This window comes from Phyllostomus discolor, chromosome 5, assembly GCF_004126475.2.
Source record: "Phyllostomus discolor isolate MPI-MPIP mPhyDis1 chromosome 5, mPhyDis1.pri.v3, whole genome shotgun sequence".
Classification (NCBI taxonomy): domain Eukaryota; kingdom Metazoa; phylum Chordata; class Mammalia; order Chiroptera; family Phyllostomidae; genus Phyllostomus; species Phyllostomus discolor.
This window is the reverse complement of record NC_040907.2, coordinates 108721079-108738645: the sequence shown is the minus strand read 5'-3', so window position 1 is coordinate 108738645 and position 17567 is coordinate 108721079. Positions and strand designations below refer to the sequence as shown.

Here is a 17567-nt window from a genome sequence, read left to right as displayed (position 1 = left end):
CCTCCCATTTCTTTGGTGATTCACTTAAGAACGGACAGAACACGGCCAGGAATGGAGGTCTTGCTCAGCAAGGCACAGTTATCACTCCAGCTCCTCAGCCTCATAGCAATCTGCAAACTAGCCTTATGGCCCCCATCTTACTGATGGGAAAACCAAGGTACAGAAATGATAAGACCCACTCCAAGTCCTACAGCTGGTGAGTGACGTGGCCTCCTTGTCACAGGGGGCTACTTCCTGGGGCCATCCTGCCTGTCACCAGGGCTGTCAGATTCCAGTTCAATTGCCAGGCTCAAACACGGAGACAGGTGTTCTTTACATGGTGATGCTTTTAAGAACCCCAAACTATCCTTGGGGTGGTCACCTGGTCCTTACCCCAGATTCACACCGCCAGGAAGGGCCCTTGTTAGGGGCCATACTTTGTGGTGTAGTTGTACATAGCGACCCTGCTGCCAGTTAGGGAATGGCCCAGTATTCCTTGTGACCAGCTGTTACCAGGGACCACGAGGGCCTGACATCAGTCCTCACTGTTATAACTGCTCAGTGAGGGAGCTTCTGGATCTTGGTTGCCAAGCCTTTGCAGGCCGTGGTGGGGTGGGGTCCTGCCAGGAGCTACCAGACCTAAAGCAAGGCCCAGTGCAGGTTCTTGGTCTCAGCCATGGGCCAGGACAGCTAGGCTGCCTCTTTTGGAGGGACACCTTATTTTTCTGTGCTCAACACAGGGTTAGGTGCCAATGGTGGAAGACAAAAACTGGGAAATCATTAAGCCGTTTGAAAGGACAGACATACATCCTGGGGCTCCAGTCATACCCACATGCTGACAGGGACACAGGAAGGTCACGCCAGTTGGCAGCTCTGTGAGGAACCTCTGCTCAGGGCATGGCTCATCAGCATCAGAAAGGTTTCCAGCAGGAAAACCCTCGACTCTGCTCAGCTCCTCCCGGGTACCACAAAACTCATTGTTAATGGTGACACCTATTAACATCCTAGGGGCAAGTGTTTGAAAATGCACTGTGTGTACTGCTGAGATGGGGGAAGAGAAATGCATGTGGTGAGGACCTTGATGCAACTGAGAACAAGAAAACAGGCATGCCAGAGTTTTTGATTCTGGATAAGAAAGGCTTTATCCTCCAGGTCCCCTCTCTGACACCTTACTGATTCCTCACTCCGGACCTCCATCCAACTATAATGGAGCATGCCTGTGTATAGCCTCATCACAGGCTGAGGGTAGAAGGATGGAGACCTGGGCCTAGTAGGGACAACTGCAGGGAGGGTCCCATCTCACTTATAGAGGGCCAAATGCCTTCCAGGTCAGCGCAGGGGACCTAGGTCCACACTGGACACCGCAGAGCCTCACTAGGGAATATCCAGGATAGGGAGAGTGCCAACACTTTGCCAGTGAGGTGGAGGAGGTGTCTTCCAGCAGAAGCCAGAAGTGGATGCCAAGCACAGCAGAGCTTTGTTTCAGCTTCTGCCATCAACTCCATGCAGATGCTCTGTGAATGGTGCTGTTGTGGTATTTTAAGAAGTTTCTACAAATAGCAGTCACTCAGAATGGGCCTCAGAGCCTGCTCATGAATGTACAGTGGTGAGGGTGGCCAGCCTGAGAGCTGAAGCCAGGACAATGAGGCCTCACAGGGCAGGATATTGGGTGACCCGGGACTTTTCCAGGGCTCCGTGGCCTCATTTCCCCTGGACTCACCCCCCATCCCCAGTTTACTGGGAAGAAATAGCTCTCCAGCCTCCCTGAATAAGGGGAGGGAGCCATGACATCCTTTTGGCATCTGCTACGTCTAGATTTCCAACCTATACTGATGTCCTGTGGGTCACAGAGGATGGGGCAGAGGAAGAAAGGTATGTCCTTAGTTTTTCATCAGAAGTAAATTTATTAGGTAGCCAGAGAAACCTCAAAGACCCAGAGTCCCAGCAGCCAAGGGCTATTAACTGGAATCCTTCCAGAAGGGATTCATTCTTTTTTTTTTTTTTTTAAAGATTTGTATTTATTTATTTTCAGAGAGGGAAGGGAGGGAGATAGAGAGAGAAACATCAATGTGTGGTTGCTGGGGGGTCATGGCCTGCAACCCAGGCATGTACCCTGACTGGGAATCGAACCTGCGACACTAGGGATTCATTCTTGAGACTTGAAAGGCGGTTGAGGGAAGAGAAATAGATACTGAATTTTGGAGTCATTCAGAGCTGGGTTCAAACTTAGCTTCACCAGGGAGATCTGGGCAACCTGGGGCAAGTTATTTACCTCTCAGAGCCCCAATATCTTCACCTCTAAAACCAACATTATCGTACCCTCCTGGCAGGGAAGGTTGGGAACTATGAAACATTGGTGTGTGCTGTGCTTGACACAGTTGGCACCCAGCAAACACTAGCCTTGCTTCCTTCCCAGACGAAGACTGTTTACTTACTACATCAGTACATTCCAGGCATAAAGTGTTTCTGAACGAAGGCTGAGAAACCTGACAGACAAAAATGGAACCCCTTTTGACCCTGTGTATGTTCGAAGACATTAGGTCTGTGGCATCAATGCAAATGAGCAAGACAGGGCAACAGAGAGGCCCGTGGCCTCTGGCAAAGTAGAGAGTCTTAAATCTGAGCCCAGTTTGTCCCTTCTGGTACTTGGAAAATGTTGAAACAACAGAAAAAGGATCACTTTTGATGGAGTGCATTCAGAGTGGGCACATGTCCAGGGGGCTGACTGTGCCCACCTACCTGTCATGGGTAGCATGTAAGGGTGGTTCCCTTACATCCATCAGCTCCCTCCCCCCCCCAGCTCTTATCCTTGCTGTGAAAAACTCTTGTATGTGCTGCTCCTTCCTTCATTAAGTGTTTTGGAGTAAGGAAGGTATGATACCTGCTCTATAAGTATCCCAGCACAGTTCTGTGCACAGAATTTGCCCTTACTTCATATGGACTAAACTAGAACAAAGTTTCGCAGTCTTGCTCCAAGTCAAGAGCACGGGGCCCCCCAGGCTCAAGGGACCACGGGCCAGCTGGGCCACTGACATGCTCTTCGGCTCTAGGCAAGCCACTTCCTCTTTTGAGGGCCTTTAAATAAGCTCACTTGGAAAATGAGAAGGTGGGACTAGGTGACCTCTGAGGAACTCTCAGCTCACCTCCTCTGAGCCTGTATGTTATAGTACTAACAATTCATTCATTAGCAAGATGGATTCAGAGTTTGAGTGGTAGATGCTCTCTTTAACCCACCCCTGATAGACCTTCACTGGAAAAGAGCTTGCCTATTCCCCAAATTGGACAGTGTCCTGTTTGCAGGCAGGTGACCCTGGACATGTATATGGGGGTGTTGCTAAGTTAGAAGGTGCTGGTGTTTCCCAAAGGACCTCAGCAGCCCTGGCTGTCATGGGAAGAGTGCTGGTGGGTACTCATCATACACAAGTCCCCTTCCTCCATGTCTTCCTGCAGTGGTGAGGTGGGGCTCTCCTGGCCACGTGGAGGCCCAGAGCCCAGGTGCTCACACAGAGGCACAGCAGGTCAAAGTGGGAACATTAGTATTTGAAGCTAGGGTGACCTGACTCCAACATATTTCATGCTGTTCCTGCATCCTGAACCTCCAACCTACCAGGGACTCACACTCTGTCCAAATGAGCTTTGTGCTCTTGGAGAGTGACACAGGCCTCTCTTCATCTGACTCTAGTCATCAGAAAAGTGAAGAATTGGAAACTCCCTAACCTCAAAGATCTCTTGGCTCCCAAGTTCAGGGGCTCTCTGCCTCCAGAAGTTGCTGTAGAATACTGGGTAGTGTTCGAAAACCTAAAACTTGGTTCTGCAGAGACCAATGCCAATCAGAACATAAGTGGACCAAAAACTCGCTTGTACCCAGAGATAGGTGGTGCTGCTGGACCCAGCAAGAAGTTTCTGGTACTAGATAGTGAGAATGCTGAGGAGCTCCAGGAAAGAAGGCTGGGCACAGTAACAGTTTACTAACTGGTACAGAAGTATTTCAGCCTTTTACAAAGCTCCTAGTCATTCAGGTGAGTGCCATCTGAATATCCACCATAGCTTCAGACCTCCTGGACAGGAAGGCCATATGACAGCTTGCAGGTTAGGGTCCTCCTTTGAGTAGGTCTGAGAAGGAGGCTGGAGGGCAAGTACAGAGGGCTTCACACCAGCTCTTGATCCACACCTCGTGCTCTGCACTTGCAGAGAAGTCTCATGATGGGCAGTGGCCACTGTGAAAGAGGGCATGTTTGAGTCATAAAAGACAGATTTGAATTCATAGGAATACCTGCTCCTGCACAGTCCTGGTGTGTCAAGGTAAGCACCATGTTACTAGACATCAACTGCCCACTGCTGGTGCTGTGGCTTCTGGGTGTGGGCATGGGGAGCTGGCTTGGAGGGGCTGAAGTGCGTTGGCCTCAGTCTCTGTGAGCCTGAGCAGGCCCAGGGACAGGTGGTGCTCAGGGCAGCTCCCAGATCCAGGAATGGGCGGCACCCCCTGCCCCAAGAGGAACTCTGACTGGATGGGGTGGGCACATCCTGTGTGTTACTGATCCTCAGAGAGGAACTGGGCCTCGCCAAAGCCACAAAGAAGAAGCTGCTGGTTTGTGACCAACCTTTGACTTTTTCCAAATTGGGTGTTGACTAGGGAGTATCCAGTCCTTTTGTTCCAAGTTTCATTATTAAAGGGCATAGCTGATTTTTGTTTTACTCTCACTTTAGTGTTATCCACTGCTAGTTGTTAAAGTGAACACTAGGCTTTGCATTGGGTGGTATTTAAATATAAACACAGAGTGCAGGTTAAAAGTGCAGACCCTGGGGCCAGACAGCCTGAATTGAAATCCCAGCTCTAAGTGGCCTGAGGCAGGAAACTCCATTCAGAGTTTCCTCATCTCTAAAATGAAACTAGTAATAAAACCCAGTGAAGGGTTATTGTAAAGATTAAATGAATTCCTATATATAAAGTGCTATGACAAGTCTTGGCACATAGTGGGTATTGTGTGTTATAAATGCTTTTATTGCAACAAAGCAACACTGGCATCATTTTTTAGAGTCTTATGTGAAGTTTCAAACCAAATAATAATTATTTCCATTATTGAGCATTTTTCTGTGTGTGTGCCAGCAACCTTACATAGAGGTCAATTTAATTCTTCCATTGACATACCTGGTAAGGTTGCTGGTATACTAATGTCCGAAGGAAGGCACCCTTCTTTGGCTCAGAGAAGTAACTTGTCCTCAAGGCTGCACAGATAGTATGTGACAGAGTCAGAAATCAAAACAAAATCTGCCCAACTCCCACTTTATGAGCTTCCAACATTTCATGCTGCCTCAATGATACCAACCCCTCAGGCACCTAAACTCACATCCAAGTCACCGCTTGGCATCTAGGTAAAGTTTAGGTAAGAAGGACAAGGCCTCTGGAGAAGACCTAATTATCTACCCACAAACTTTGGTATGAAGTAGCATCTCAGAAAGTCCCATACCCAGAGCACTGTCTTATCCTCAAGGCACTATCACAATTTCACCTGTCTTGTCACACCCTGAAAAAGCCCCGTTTACACAGCATTGTCATTAATTTACCTGACTCACTAGTGGAAAAACCCTAGTTCCAGGGCATTTGTCAAAAACCATCAGTAGTAATTCTTTAATATGACAGCTGCCTAAACACATTGAAGCAAACATGAGCTGGCCATGAGAAATCTATTGGGATCTCTGAAAAGCTCTGACATATTTCTGGAACTCTATAAGGTCATGTACATGTGCAGAGCTGTGCCCATGAGCAGGAAAGACCTATGAGGCCTCCAATTTCTCATCTCTGGCTGATTCTGAGTCCCTGAACAAGCCAAAAGTGAAGACTAAGGCAGAGTCATAAACCACCTAAGCACTGAATGTGTGCCCCAACACACACACTCAGCAAAGGGTAGAAGACTTATTGGTTCAAGACATTTACTTTTATTTATTTATCACTTATTTTTCGAAAGAGGGGAAGGGAGGGAGAAAGAAAGGGAAAGAAACCTCAGTGTGTGATTGCCTCTCACATGGCCTCCACTGGGGACCTGACCCGCTACCCAGGCATGTGCCCTGACTGGAAATCGAATCAGTTACCCTCTGGTTCACCGCCCGCACTCAGTCCACTGAGCTACACCAGCCAGGGCCAAGGCCTTTAATTATATCTCTGACAAATCATTAGCTGACCGCTAAACTAATTAATGAGAGACTTCAGTGGCTGCATACTACACATGACTACATTGACTACATATGACTCAAAGAGACTCACACATAGACATATTATAGTAAACTGTCCAAGGACAAAAAAAAATCTTAAATAAAAGCATAAGAAAAAAATGATTCATCACATATGAGGCATTTGCAATAAAGTTAACAGTTCACTTTCATCAGAAACCATGGATGTTAGAAGTCAGTGGATACATTTTCAAAATGCTGGGGGGAAAAAGCTATCAACCAAGAATTCTATATCCAGAAAAACCATATTTCAAAAACAAAGGAGTAATTAAGACACTCCTTCCCAGAAAATAAAAAGAGAGCACTCAATTCTCTGTCCCAGTGGGCCTATACTACAAGAAATTCTAAAGGGAATCCTTCAGGTGAAATGAAAGGACACTAAATGGTCACTCAAATCCACATAAAAAAATAAAGAACACCAATAACTATATAGTTAAATATAAAAGACAGCATAAATTTATTTTTTAGCTCTTCTATCTGATTTAAAAGATAACTGCATTAAGCAATACTTATAAAACTGTGTGGATGGACTTATAATTCATAAAGATGTAATTAGTATGCCAATAATGATGCAAAGGAAGATGAGGGGACAGAGCTATATTGGAGAGAAAATGTATACTATTGAAGTTAAGGTAGTATTAACTTGAACTAGATTGTGTTAAATTAAGAAGCTAACTGTAATCCCAACGTTGACCACTAAGAAAATAACTTAAAAAAATACTGTGAAGGAACAATAAGGAAATTAAAATGTTACCAGAGAAAATATCTATTTAATACAAAAAGAAAGCAGAAAGAGAGGAATAGAAAAAAAAAGACAGAGACTTACAAAAAACAAACAGCAAAGTGGTTGACAGATACATATCTTATCAGTAACTACATTAAATGTAAATGCACTCAACATGCCAACAAAAAGGCAAAGCCTGACATAATAGATTTAAAAAATAATCAAATTCCTTTCTACAAGAGACACATTTAAAGATTTTTTATGTATTTATTTCTAGAGAGAGGAGAAGGGAGAAAGAGAGGGAGAGAAACATCAATGTGTGGTTGCCTCTAGCATGCCCCCTACTGGGCACCTGGCCCTCAACCCAGGCATGTGCCCTGACTGGGAATCAAACCTTGACCCTTTGGTTTGCAGGCTGGCACTCAATCCACTGAGTCATAGCAGTCAGGGCATACAAGAGACACATTTAGATTTTAAAACTCAAATAGGCTGAAAGTGAAATGATGGAAAAAGATATACCATACAAACAATACCCAAAATAGAGCTAGAGTCACTATACAAATATCAGACAAAATAAGACTTCAAGACAGAAGTTTACTGGAGACAAAGAGGAACATCCTGTAATGATAAAGATTTGATTCAGCAAGAAGATATAAAAATTATAAATATATATGTCCCTAACAACAGAGCACCATAATTTATGAAGTAAAAATGGACAGCATTGAATTGAAATTCTCCAATAATAACTGGAGACTTTAGTATTCAACTTTCAAAAATAGATAGAACAACTAAGCAGAAAATTAATAAGAAAAAAGAAGACCTGATTAACACAAGGAGCCAATTAGACCTAATATACATCTATAGGACACTCCAGGCAATAACAGCAGAATACACATTTGTCTCAAGTACAAATGGAACATCTTCCAGGATAGACCATAAGCTAGATCATAAAGCAAGCTTTTAACACTTAAATATGAAGGTATATTCATCAGCTAAAGAGGTTTGGAATTCAAAATCAATAATAAAAGAATATTTGGAGAATTCATAAATATATGAAAATTAAGCAACTCAGTCCTAAATAACCAAAGATAAAATCACAATAGAAATTTAAAAAACACTTTGAGATGAATAAAAATGAAAACAAAACACCAAAACTTAGGAGACACAGTGTGCTTACAGGGAAACTTATACCTATAAATGACTACATTATACAAGAAAAAATATCTCAAATCAGTAACCTAGCCTTACAATTTCTTAACCTATTACACCTTAAGAAACTAGAGAAAGAATAGACCTACCAAAATACACAGATGAAAGGAAATAATTAAGATTAGAGTGAACATAAAGAATATAAAGACTTAAAAAGGAATAGAGGAACGTCAATAAAAACAGAAGTTGATTTTCTGAATGAAAAGATCACATTTGACAAACTTGCTAGACTAACCAAGAAAAAAATAACAGAAGTCAGGAACGCAAGAGTGTATATCACTGCCAACCTTGCAGAAATAAAAAGGATTTTCCATTGTAAAAACTATGCCAACAAATTAGGTGAATTAGATAAAACAGATTCCTAGAAAGACATAAATTACCAAAATCAACTCAATAAATAGAAAATCAAATAAACCTTTAACAAAAGACTGAATAACTTCAACATGCCCCAAAATGTTTCACTGAAGAATTCTACCAATCATTTAAGAAGAATTAACACCACACAGTTTCATTGGTGAATGTACCAATCACATGAAGAATTAATATCAACTGTTCCCAAACTCTTCCAAAAAATAGAAGAGGAGGGAACAGTTCCCAATTCTTGTGTAGCCAGTAGTCCTCTGATAAGAAGCAAAAGACATTGCAGGAAAAGTACAGACCAACATCCCTTTTGAACACATACAAAAATCCTTAATAACATACTAGCAAACTGCAGTCCAATGCTCATCAACTGATGAAGGATAAACAAAATGTGATCTACTCATACTAACATTATATTCAGCCATAAAATGGAATAAACTAGTGATACATGCTACAACATGGATGAAACTTGAAAACAGTATGCTAAGTTAATTAACACAAATGACCATATATTGTATAAAAGTAGTTCAGTGGTTATGGGGTTGGGGGGTGGGACAAAGGGGGTAGGTTGTCTTAGGGATGGGAAGTGATGGTTAATAATGGGCATGGGGTTTGTTTGGGATGTAATGAAAATGTTCTAAAATCAGATTTTGGTGATGGTTGCAAAACTCTGTGAATATACTAAAGTTAGGGATTGGTACAGTCTAAGTGAATAAATTCTATGATATGTGAAATAGATCTCAATAAAACTATTTTAAAGAGTCAAGTGATGGAGTATTTGTGAGAAGACCTCATGCAAAAGATGTAATTTGGCCAGAATATGCATGAACTATATAGCTGGGTTGGGAAGGATAAGGAAAATTATTTTAGGGGCTCACTTCATTTGTGTGTTCCCCATTTTGGGCCAGGATTCTTGAAGGAGAGACTCTTAATACGGGACCAAGGACCACAGACTAATAGAATGAGAAAATACCCCATGAGGCATTTTCTTCTTCCCTTGAGGAGTTCAGGATTCTTGAACTCTCTGAGAGGCTTGCTGCCCTAATGGTCAAGGAAGGTCAGAGATTTCAGCCTTCCCCAGGACTAGCTCCTCTTTGAGACCCTAAGTCTACTACCACAAACCCCCCCCCCAAAGCCCCAGGGGCCAGCAGTGTTGATTATGGCTACATGCTGGTTAAACCGATCTGCTTATAAACTTTGTCTAAGGGTAGCCACTGACCTTCCTGCCTTACATCCCCTACACATACAGCCAAATGACCGCTGGCTGAGCCCCTTTTTGGAGGAGCTGGGAAAGGGCGTTGGCCTTCTAATGCCCTACTAGGAGCACAGAGCAGCTCTGAGTTTCCTTAGAGGCTCCCCTGAGCTTCAAGCTGACAGGAACCCCACAGATCATCTATCTTACCCGGTTCCCTCTTTACAGATGAGGAAGCTAAGATTCTGAGTGGTATCCCAGCTAGAAAGGAGCAAAGCCAGGACTATCATTGGACCTTCTGACAACTCTTGAGTTTGGCATTCCTATCCCCATTTATAGGTGGGGACACAGAGACTCACAGAGGTTAACAGGTAGTCTGAGGTTTCCTGGCTAGGAAATGGAGCCAAATCCTCTGCCTGAGGCTGGTTTCTCTCTTCTACTTCTTTATAAAAATTTTTAAAAATTGATTTTGGGGGGCAGGGAAGAAAGGGAGAGAGAGAAACATTGATTTGTTGTTTCACTTATTTAGACATTCATTGGTTGACTCTTATATGTGTCCTGACCAGGGATGGGACCTGAAACCTTTGTGTATCTGGATGATGCACTAACCAATTGAGTTATATGGTTTCCTTTTTGAAAGACCCACAGGGCTACTTGCTACCCAGGGCACTTGAATGGAAAAGAGATAAAGAGGGGCACTTCTCAAAAATGGAGTTTGACCCATGCACACCCTGAGCTACTGCGGGGAGGCCTTAGAGCTCTGGCTCATGGGAACAATCCCTGTAACCCGAGGCTCTAAGAGCTCCCTGTGAATGCCATTCCAGTCTGAGCATTAGTGAGCAGAAAGCAATGAAATCCTACAGGCAATTTGAACAGTCCCTGGCTTCTGCTAGAGAATGCGCTGGAGCACAGCCCAAGCTGAAGACCCATTGGGAGGCTGTTGGTGCAGTTGAGCACCATGCTGGTGGCTGAACAGGGCTGCCTGGCATGGAATACAGACAAGCAAAGGGGCTTCAGATGCATTTTGGAAATAGAAGTGGCAGGACTTGGTGATGGCAAGTTGGAGCAGAAGGACAAAATCAAGAGTTCAGACTTAGCCCTGGCTGGTGTTGCTCAGTGGATTGAGCTCGGGCTGTGAACCAAAGTGTTGCAGGTTCGATTCCCAGTCAGGGTACATGCCTGGGTTGCAGGCCGTGACCCCCAGCAACCACACATTGATGTTTCTCTCTCTCTCTCTATCTCCCCACTTCCCTCTCTAAAAATAAAATAAATAAAATATTAAAAAAAAAGAGTTCAGACTTAGACTGATTAGCTTTGGCCCATCTCTAGTCCAGGGGACACTCAAAGGAGGAGTCCAATGGGTCTGGTGCTCAGAACAAGGCCTGGCCTGAGATGTGATCAGTGACTCTGAAGTTTGCTGGCAAGAGTGTGGGGTCGGGGGGCAGGGGGGCAGAGGAGAGCCAGAGGGGCAACTGCTTGCGCAGACCAGTCACAGGAAAGGAGCACCAGGGAGGGAGGAAACCCTGTGCTGGCCCAGCCACTGCAGCTCACCTCACCTGGAAAGCCCCTCCCTATTTTCTCTGCTAGACTAGCTGTTCCTCTGTGAAGAACCCAGCTCAGGGATCAGCTGGCCTGGGCATTTTCTGAACCACTCTGAATACCGAGGCTTGCTTGTCTTGCTGAATTTCTTTGCCTGCAGTCTCAGTTTCTTGGTCTCCATTTGGCTAGGCTTTAAGCATTCTAGGGGGAGACACTGTGCCTTCTCAAGGGATGAGGACTGCTGTGGAGCAGGTGCCTAACAAAGATTGGTAAATGAATGGATAGAAGCTTGGATGGCAGCTTCCAATTAGCAATCTTGGAAGGATTCATGAAAAATGGAAGCTTCTCAAGAAGGAAGCTGTACAGGAGTTTCCATAGTAGAAGCAGTTCTATCATTCCCACCCAGTGATGGCCACACCTCTCTCTGACTTTCTCTGGGACAGCAAGGGACAGTGAGCACAGCAGTAGCAGCAGCAGCAGCAGTGTTCCTGCCTGGCCCACTGGCCTCTGCATGCGAGCCACCAGTCACCTCGACAAGCCCTCTGTCCATCAGGAAAGGAGCATGGAGACCATGCCCAGTACCTCACCGTATCACAGCAGAGAATTACACCAAGTATGCTTGGACTCTCCTAGTTGGGGTGTCACTGGGATCTCTAGGCATCAGGTGACATGAACAGATGAAGGTGAGTATGACCATCTCCCATCTCTGCTGTACCCATTGCTCTCCTGCCAATGTTCACTGAGCACCAATTCTCTGCTGAGCCTGGTGCCATATCACAACAGCGACAAGACAACTGTCAGCTAGGGTACCAGTCCCAGACCAACCAGGTACTGGAGAATGAAATGAACTGGACTCGTGGGCCCAGGTGTCAGAAGGTTCCAGGTGCAGGCCACCTTTCCGAGGACTTGACCACCTCAGGCCAAATTGAAGGTAGTGAGAGGTGTGGTGTGGACAGGGTCCAAGAGAGGTCCAGGCTGTGGTAGGGGAGGGTGACAGGAGGATGGGAGACGGACATCCAACACCAGCAGGGCTAAGAAGCTGGGCTTTTTCTAGAGCCACTGTGGTCTGAGACAGAATCCGAGGAGGGACGGAATGTGACAGGAGCCGTGCATAGGATGCTAGCCTGGGCAGTGAACTAGAAGAGGCAGGATGAACTGTGGATGACCAGTCAGGAAGCCAGCACTGTTGATGGTGAGGGTCTGTGCAGGTGTCACAGTAACTTTGGGGACAGGGATGGGGACACTGCCCTGGGCAGGAGCACAGGAGACGCCAGCCTTTGCTTGTGGGAAATGAAGCAGAATACAGGGCTGAGAGCCAGGAAACCTGGCAGGAATGCAGGACTTCAGCCTGACTTCTGCATTGGCAAGCTGGAGATGGGCACTGCAGAGGGCACTGCAGAGGGCGCTGTGTGCTTAGAGGCAATCACAGTCATCAGGGACCTGGGAAGACTGAGCTCAGAATGTGAAACAAAAAGAATTCACAATGGAATATGGTGTATTAAAGGGGGCAGGGTGTCAGAGGGGCAGGCCAAGAAGGAGTAGAAGGTGGGGGGCTCAGAGAGCCAGGACTGGTTATCAGATGCAGCACGCTGACAGGAATAAGTGCAGGAGGAGGATAAGGGGAAAGCAGGGCCAGGAAGACTGACTATTCCTGGGGAGCTAGTGATACAGAGAAGGTGAGAGAGGAAGGCTTGTGAGAACACAGTGAAGAGACTGGCTTTTAAAAAAATGTTCTGATGAATGACTCAGGCAGGTTTGTGGGCTAATGAGGAGCCAGTACAGGGAAGGGTGGGGGTATTGGGAAGAAAGAGAACATGACAGGGAGCAAGGTCCCAGAAGGCAGAAAAGGTTCCTGATGCTGAAACCAGGAGGTGTTATGGGTGAACTTGGGGATGAAGCAGGAGGCCAGTGCTCCTCAAAGGCCTTAGGGGCCCATCAATCTGCCCTTACACCCTCCCTGGCCTTGAACAGAAGCTGACTCCGTGCTACATTCTTATACTACCTCCTCTGTCTCAGCCTTGGCCCACAGTGCAAAGTTGAAGAAACTGAAATTTGCCACTGAACATACCCACCACAGAGCTCTACATAACAGACACATCTGGAAACACTGTAGAAACAATGAAATCAGACAGTATCCTCAGAGTTCAGAACAAGTACACTCTCCCCCTGCTTTTTTTTTTAAAAAAAAGGATTTTATTTACTTTGAGGGGGGGAGGGAGAGCAAAAGAGAGGGAGAGAAACATCAATCTGTGGTTGCCTCTCGCACACCCCCTACTGGGGACCTGGCTCACAACCCAGATATGTGCCCTGACTGGGAATGGAAACAGCAACCCTTTGGTTCCAAGTCCCGTACTCAATCTAATGAGCTACACTACCCAGGGCCATTTGTGCTCTGCTTTAAAGAGGGTGTAATGCTTCTCCACACATCAGTTCCTACTCGCTGACCTTTCAGCTTCTTCAGAAATATAGGGACCCAGGAGTGCTCCATTGGCAACTATCTGTATTGCATATGATGGTGTGATTAACATCATAGCATCTCACACCCCAAAAAGCACCTGTAGCACTCCCTCTGGTGTCCCAGCTGCCCAGCTGCAGTTCTGCAACTCCTAGAGAGAGTGCCAGGTTTTGGACTGTAAAAGCATGATGACTAGATCCACTATGGTGATTCTGGCATGTGATGTATTTTTGCTGTTCTTTTCATTGAATTTGTGATTTACTATTTGAGTTTTTCTACTTTAACAACTACATTTTCACACAGTGACACCATTGTCAAATATTGTTGTATAAGTTCTGATTCAGAAATATCCAAGAATAAAATAACAACAGCTATTCCCTTGGGAAAATAATTTGATATAATTTAAATTATATCAATGACTAATGCACTCTCTTCTGATCTTTTCTTAAATAAAATACATACATACATTTCTAGTGTGTAAAGTCAGAAAGCTAAACATAGAATACACACACACACACACACCCCTTGGGAACAGTCGTACTACAATACTGCTATGACAACTGAATCAGTTAATGTCTAAAGCAGCATTTCTCAAACTGTGCCCCAAGATGCAGTGCCATGAGCTGCTATATAAAAGCCAGTTCCCTTGGCACAGGTTTGGAGATTGTACCTACAATCTACCTGACTTGGGGATACACAATGACATCAATGTGTTAAAAGCTCTGAGAAGTCTTGCATTGAAAAACCTTCCCAACATTGATTACTCATGATTTCTAAGATTATTTGACCTAGGAACCTTTTACCCTGTTGATAGCAGAACTCATTTTGAACAGTGGTCCAAACTGTACACTACCTAGCCGTGAGTTCAAATTTGTTAAATGAGGCAACATCTGCAGGGGTGTCCAATCTTTTGGCATCTCTGTGCCACACTGGAAGAAGAGGAGTTGCCTTGGGCCACACATTAAATACATTGTGACACATGATCACAAAAAAATCTCATAATGGCCCTGGCTGGTGTGGCTCTGTGGATTGAGTGCCGACTCGCAAACCCAAAGTTCGCCAGTTCCATTTGAGGTCAGGGCACATGCCTGGGTTGGGGGCTGGGTTCCCCCCCCAGTTGGGGGCATGTGAGAAGCAACTGTTTCTCTCTCACACAGTGATGTTTCCCTCCCACTCTGTCTCCTTCCCTTCCCCTCTCTCTAAAAGTAAACAATTTTTTAAAAAATCTCATAGTGTTTTAAATATATTTACGTTTTGTGTTTAAATATATTTATATTTTGTGTTGGGCCCCATTCATAGCCATTCTGGATTGCATGCAGCCCTTGGGCCACAGGTTGGACACCCCTGGGACCTTTGGAGATTTTATATTAAAAAACTAAATGGCTGCCTTCCTCGAACCATAGATGATCTTTTCTGATTGGCAATGGCTGGCTGGCTGCCTGCTTTGGAGGGCAAGTATACTCTGACACCACAGTGCTCCCAGACCCCTCTTGTTCCAGGTCCCAGACTGGGACAGCCTTGCAAATTTACACAGGCTGCAGTACCTTGTGAGCCCTTCAGACTGGATCCTTGCTCCCATGCTGGAGCCAGCAGTGTCTCCAGGTCGATGGAGGGTGGGGACAAACTGAGAAACACTCCAACACCAGGTCTGTTCTTCACCAGGATGGGTGTGGCCCAGGACACAGCCCCAGCATATAAACCTAGCAGGAGTTGTCCCTGGCTCCTTTCTGAGGCTGCAAGTAGATAGAGTATGTACCCTTCCTAACCAAAGCCTTGCAAATCCACCCTTGCTTCTGGGACTCCTGCTTCACCACCCCCACCCCCAGCCTTGCTTACAGAGTCAGGAAAGACAAAAGCTGCTCCAGCCCCGTCAGCCCTCCCAGTGAAATCTTTCCTGTTCTGCTTTGGGCCCTGACCTGCCCTCAGCCAGCATGGAATAAGACTTTGCCCTCTCAGACCTACTGCTTTCAATCCCCAAACATGAAATTCCACATGCAATTTTTTTCTTTTTTAAAGCAATGTTAAAATAACTGTTGCTCTGGGACAATGAGAACCATGAGACTATTCACGTTTCCTATTTGTTTTTGGCTGCAAAGTGGCCCAGCCACAGGCAGTGTCTTTCTCATGGCAGGATTAACTTCTCTCTCTTTGCTCCATATGTCCAGTTTAAATGTAAGGTCTGTTTAGCTTTTTATATTTATTTATTATACATGCTATAAGCTACCTCAAACCCCTTGTGAAACAAGCCTGCACATTTATGGTATCATTAGCACCTGGACAAGAGTCCCTCAAGCTGATTGACTGATACATTTACATTCCTTTTCTTTATCCAGTTCCAAAATATACTTTTCAAGGAACAGAGGCCTGGTGCCCACTCTGATAAAGCTGAGCTGACCTTATAGTTTACCTGCAAGGCTTCCTAACTCACCTGGTCACGGCAGTCACTTGGGCAAGTCCTTAATACACAGCTACAAGGTCCTTCTCCAGAGACCCTCCATGTACTCCAGGTACGGGTGGGCCTAGAGATCTAAATGTTTAACAAGGTGGGGGCGGGGACAGGTGAGTGTCAGGGTCGGGTGAGTCTGGGAAGCACTACACTATACGGATAGCCCAACGATGTTTCTGAAAATCACAGGGATCATTTCAGTCAGTCAAAGGTTAAGTTGGAAGGTCCCCAGCACCAGGAGGCCGGACCTCAGGCGGCTGCCAAAGTCCTCAGGGTTTCCTTTGCTTGGAGCCCTCTCCCAGCCGCTGCAGTCTGCAAGCAGCTACCACCGTGACTTTTGGAAAACTGGGCCCCTGGATCCAAATTTGTAACAGGTGGCAAGGAAAATGAATGCGTCCCTTCGGGGTGGTTAAGCCGCAGAGGCGGTGCCAGGCGCTGGCCGGGCACTCTCTGCAAAGGGCTTGTGCACGGTGCGGGCCTCCCGGGACTCCTCTGCCACAGCAGCAAACTTGGCTGGACCCGCAGCAGGAGCCCACAGTACACTCCCCTTCGGTCCTGGGCCAGACGCCAGACCTCAGGCCCCAGCTGGCACTGCAGAGCAAGAGGAGGCGCTGGACACACGCTCCAAAGTTCGGGGACTCGGGGACTTGCTGCCACACCTGAGCTGTTTACAGGGCTGAGGCAGGTGTTGGACGGACAAGGCCCGGAGGCAGGGCTGACAGCCCCCAGCCACAGCTGGAGAAAGTCGGTGACACACGCACGGTAGCAGAGTGCAGAGGTTCCCAGCCCGCGGCGCACTTGCGCGCCGGAGAGTTACCTTTGGGTGCTCCCAGGTGTCCTCTCCAGTCCTTGCAGCAGCACAGCCCCATGGCAGCTGCTCCACCAGCTGCCCGCACCCCCGGGCTGCGCGTCCGAAATCCGCCTGCGGGAAGTACCCAGCCGCAAGCAGGGCTTCTCGCAGAACCCCCACCCTAGCTTCCCGCGACCTCACGCTCTGTCTGGCCCCGAGCAGCCGGCAACCCAGCTCCGGGCAGACCCTGCTAATCGACGGGAGAACGTGCTAATCGCTAATCGCGCTGGCCGGGCCACCTGCCTGCTTCTATCTCCGTGCACAGGAGCTGCCCGGCTGGCTCCTTACGCTTGCAGGAGCTCTCCCTACGACCCGTTACTCTCCAGGGCTGCCAAGCTGCGCGCTCTGGAGGGAAGGCCAGGGGGCGCTGTGAGAGCAGGCGCCGCCTCGTTTTCCTCCTCCGCCCTAGGAGAGCCAGCGAGGGGGTGGGGGCAACACTGACCTGACCTATGCGCTCAGACAGGAAAGAAAGGTGTCCTCTCACGTCTTGGGCGCCTCCCTGCCCCCATTCTCTGACCTCAAGGGTGGTTTACTGGGTGTGTACCAAGGCCACCTTGCTCTTGTTTTCTCAGCTCTCCATCACAC

The 17567-nt window shown here is 46.6% G+C and overlaps 1 protein-coding gene across 1 annotated transcript in view; it reads right to left on the bottom strand.

Moving 5' to 3' along the window:
• The window catches only part of ARHGAP22 (Rho GTPase activating protein 22), a 71950-nt gene extending 54688 nt beyond the window's left edge, over positions 1–17262 (bottom strand). Inside the window, 1 exon segment of the mRNA XM_036026705.1 lies at positions 16950–17262. Coding sequence (XP_035882598.1) covers positions 16950–17001 — 52 coding nt within the window. The 5' untranslated portion in view covers positions 17002–17262.
• Between the last annotated feature and the right edge of the window lie 305 nt (positions 17263–17567).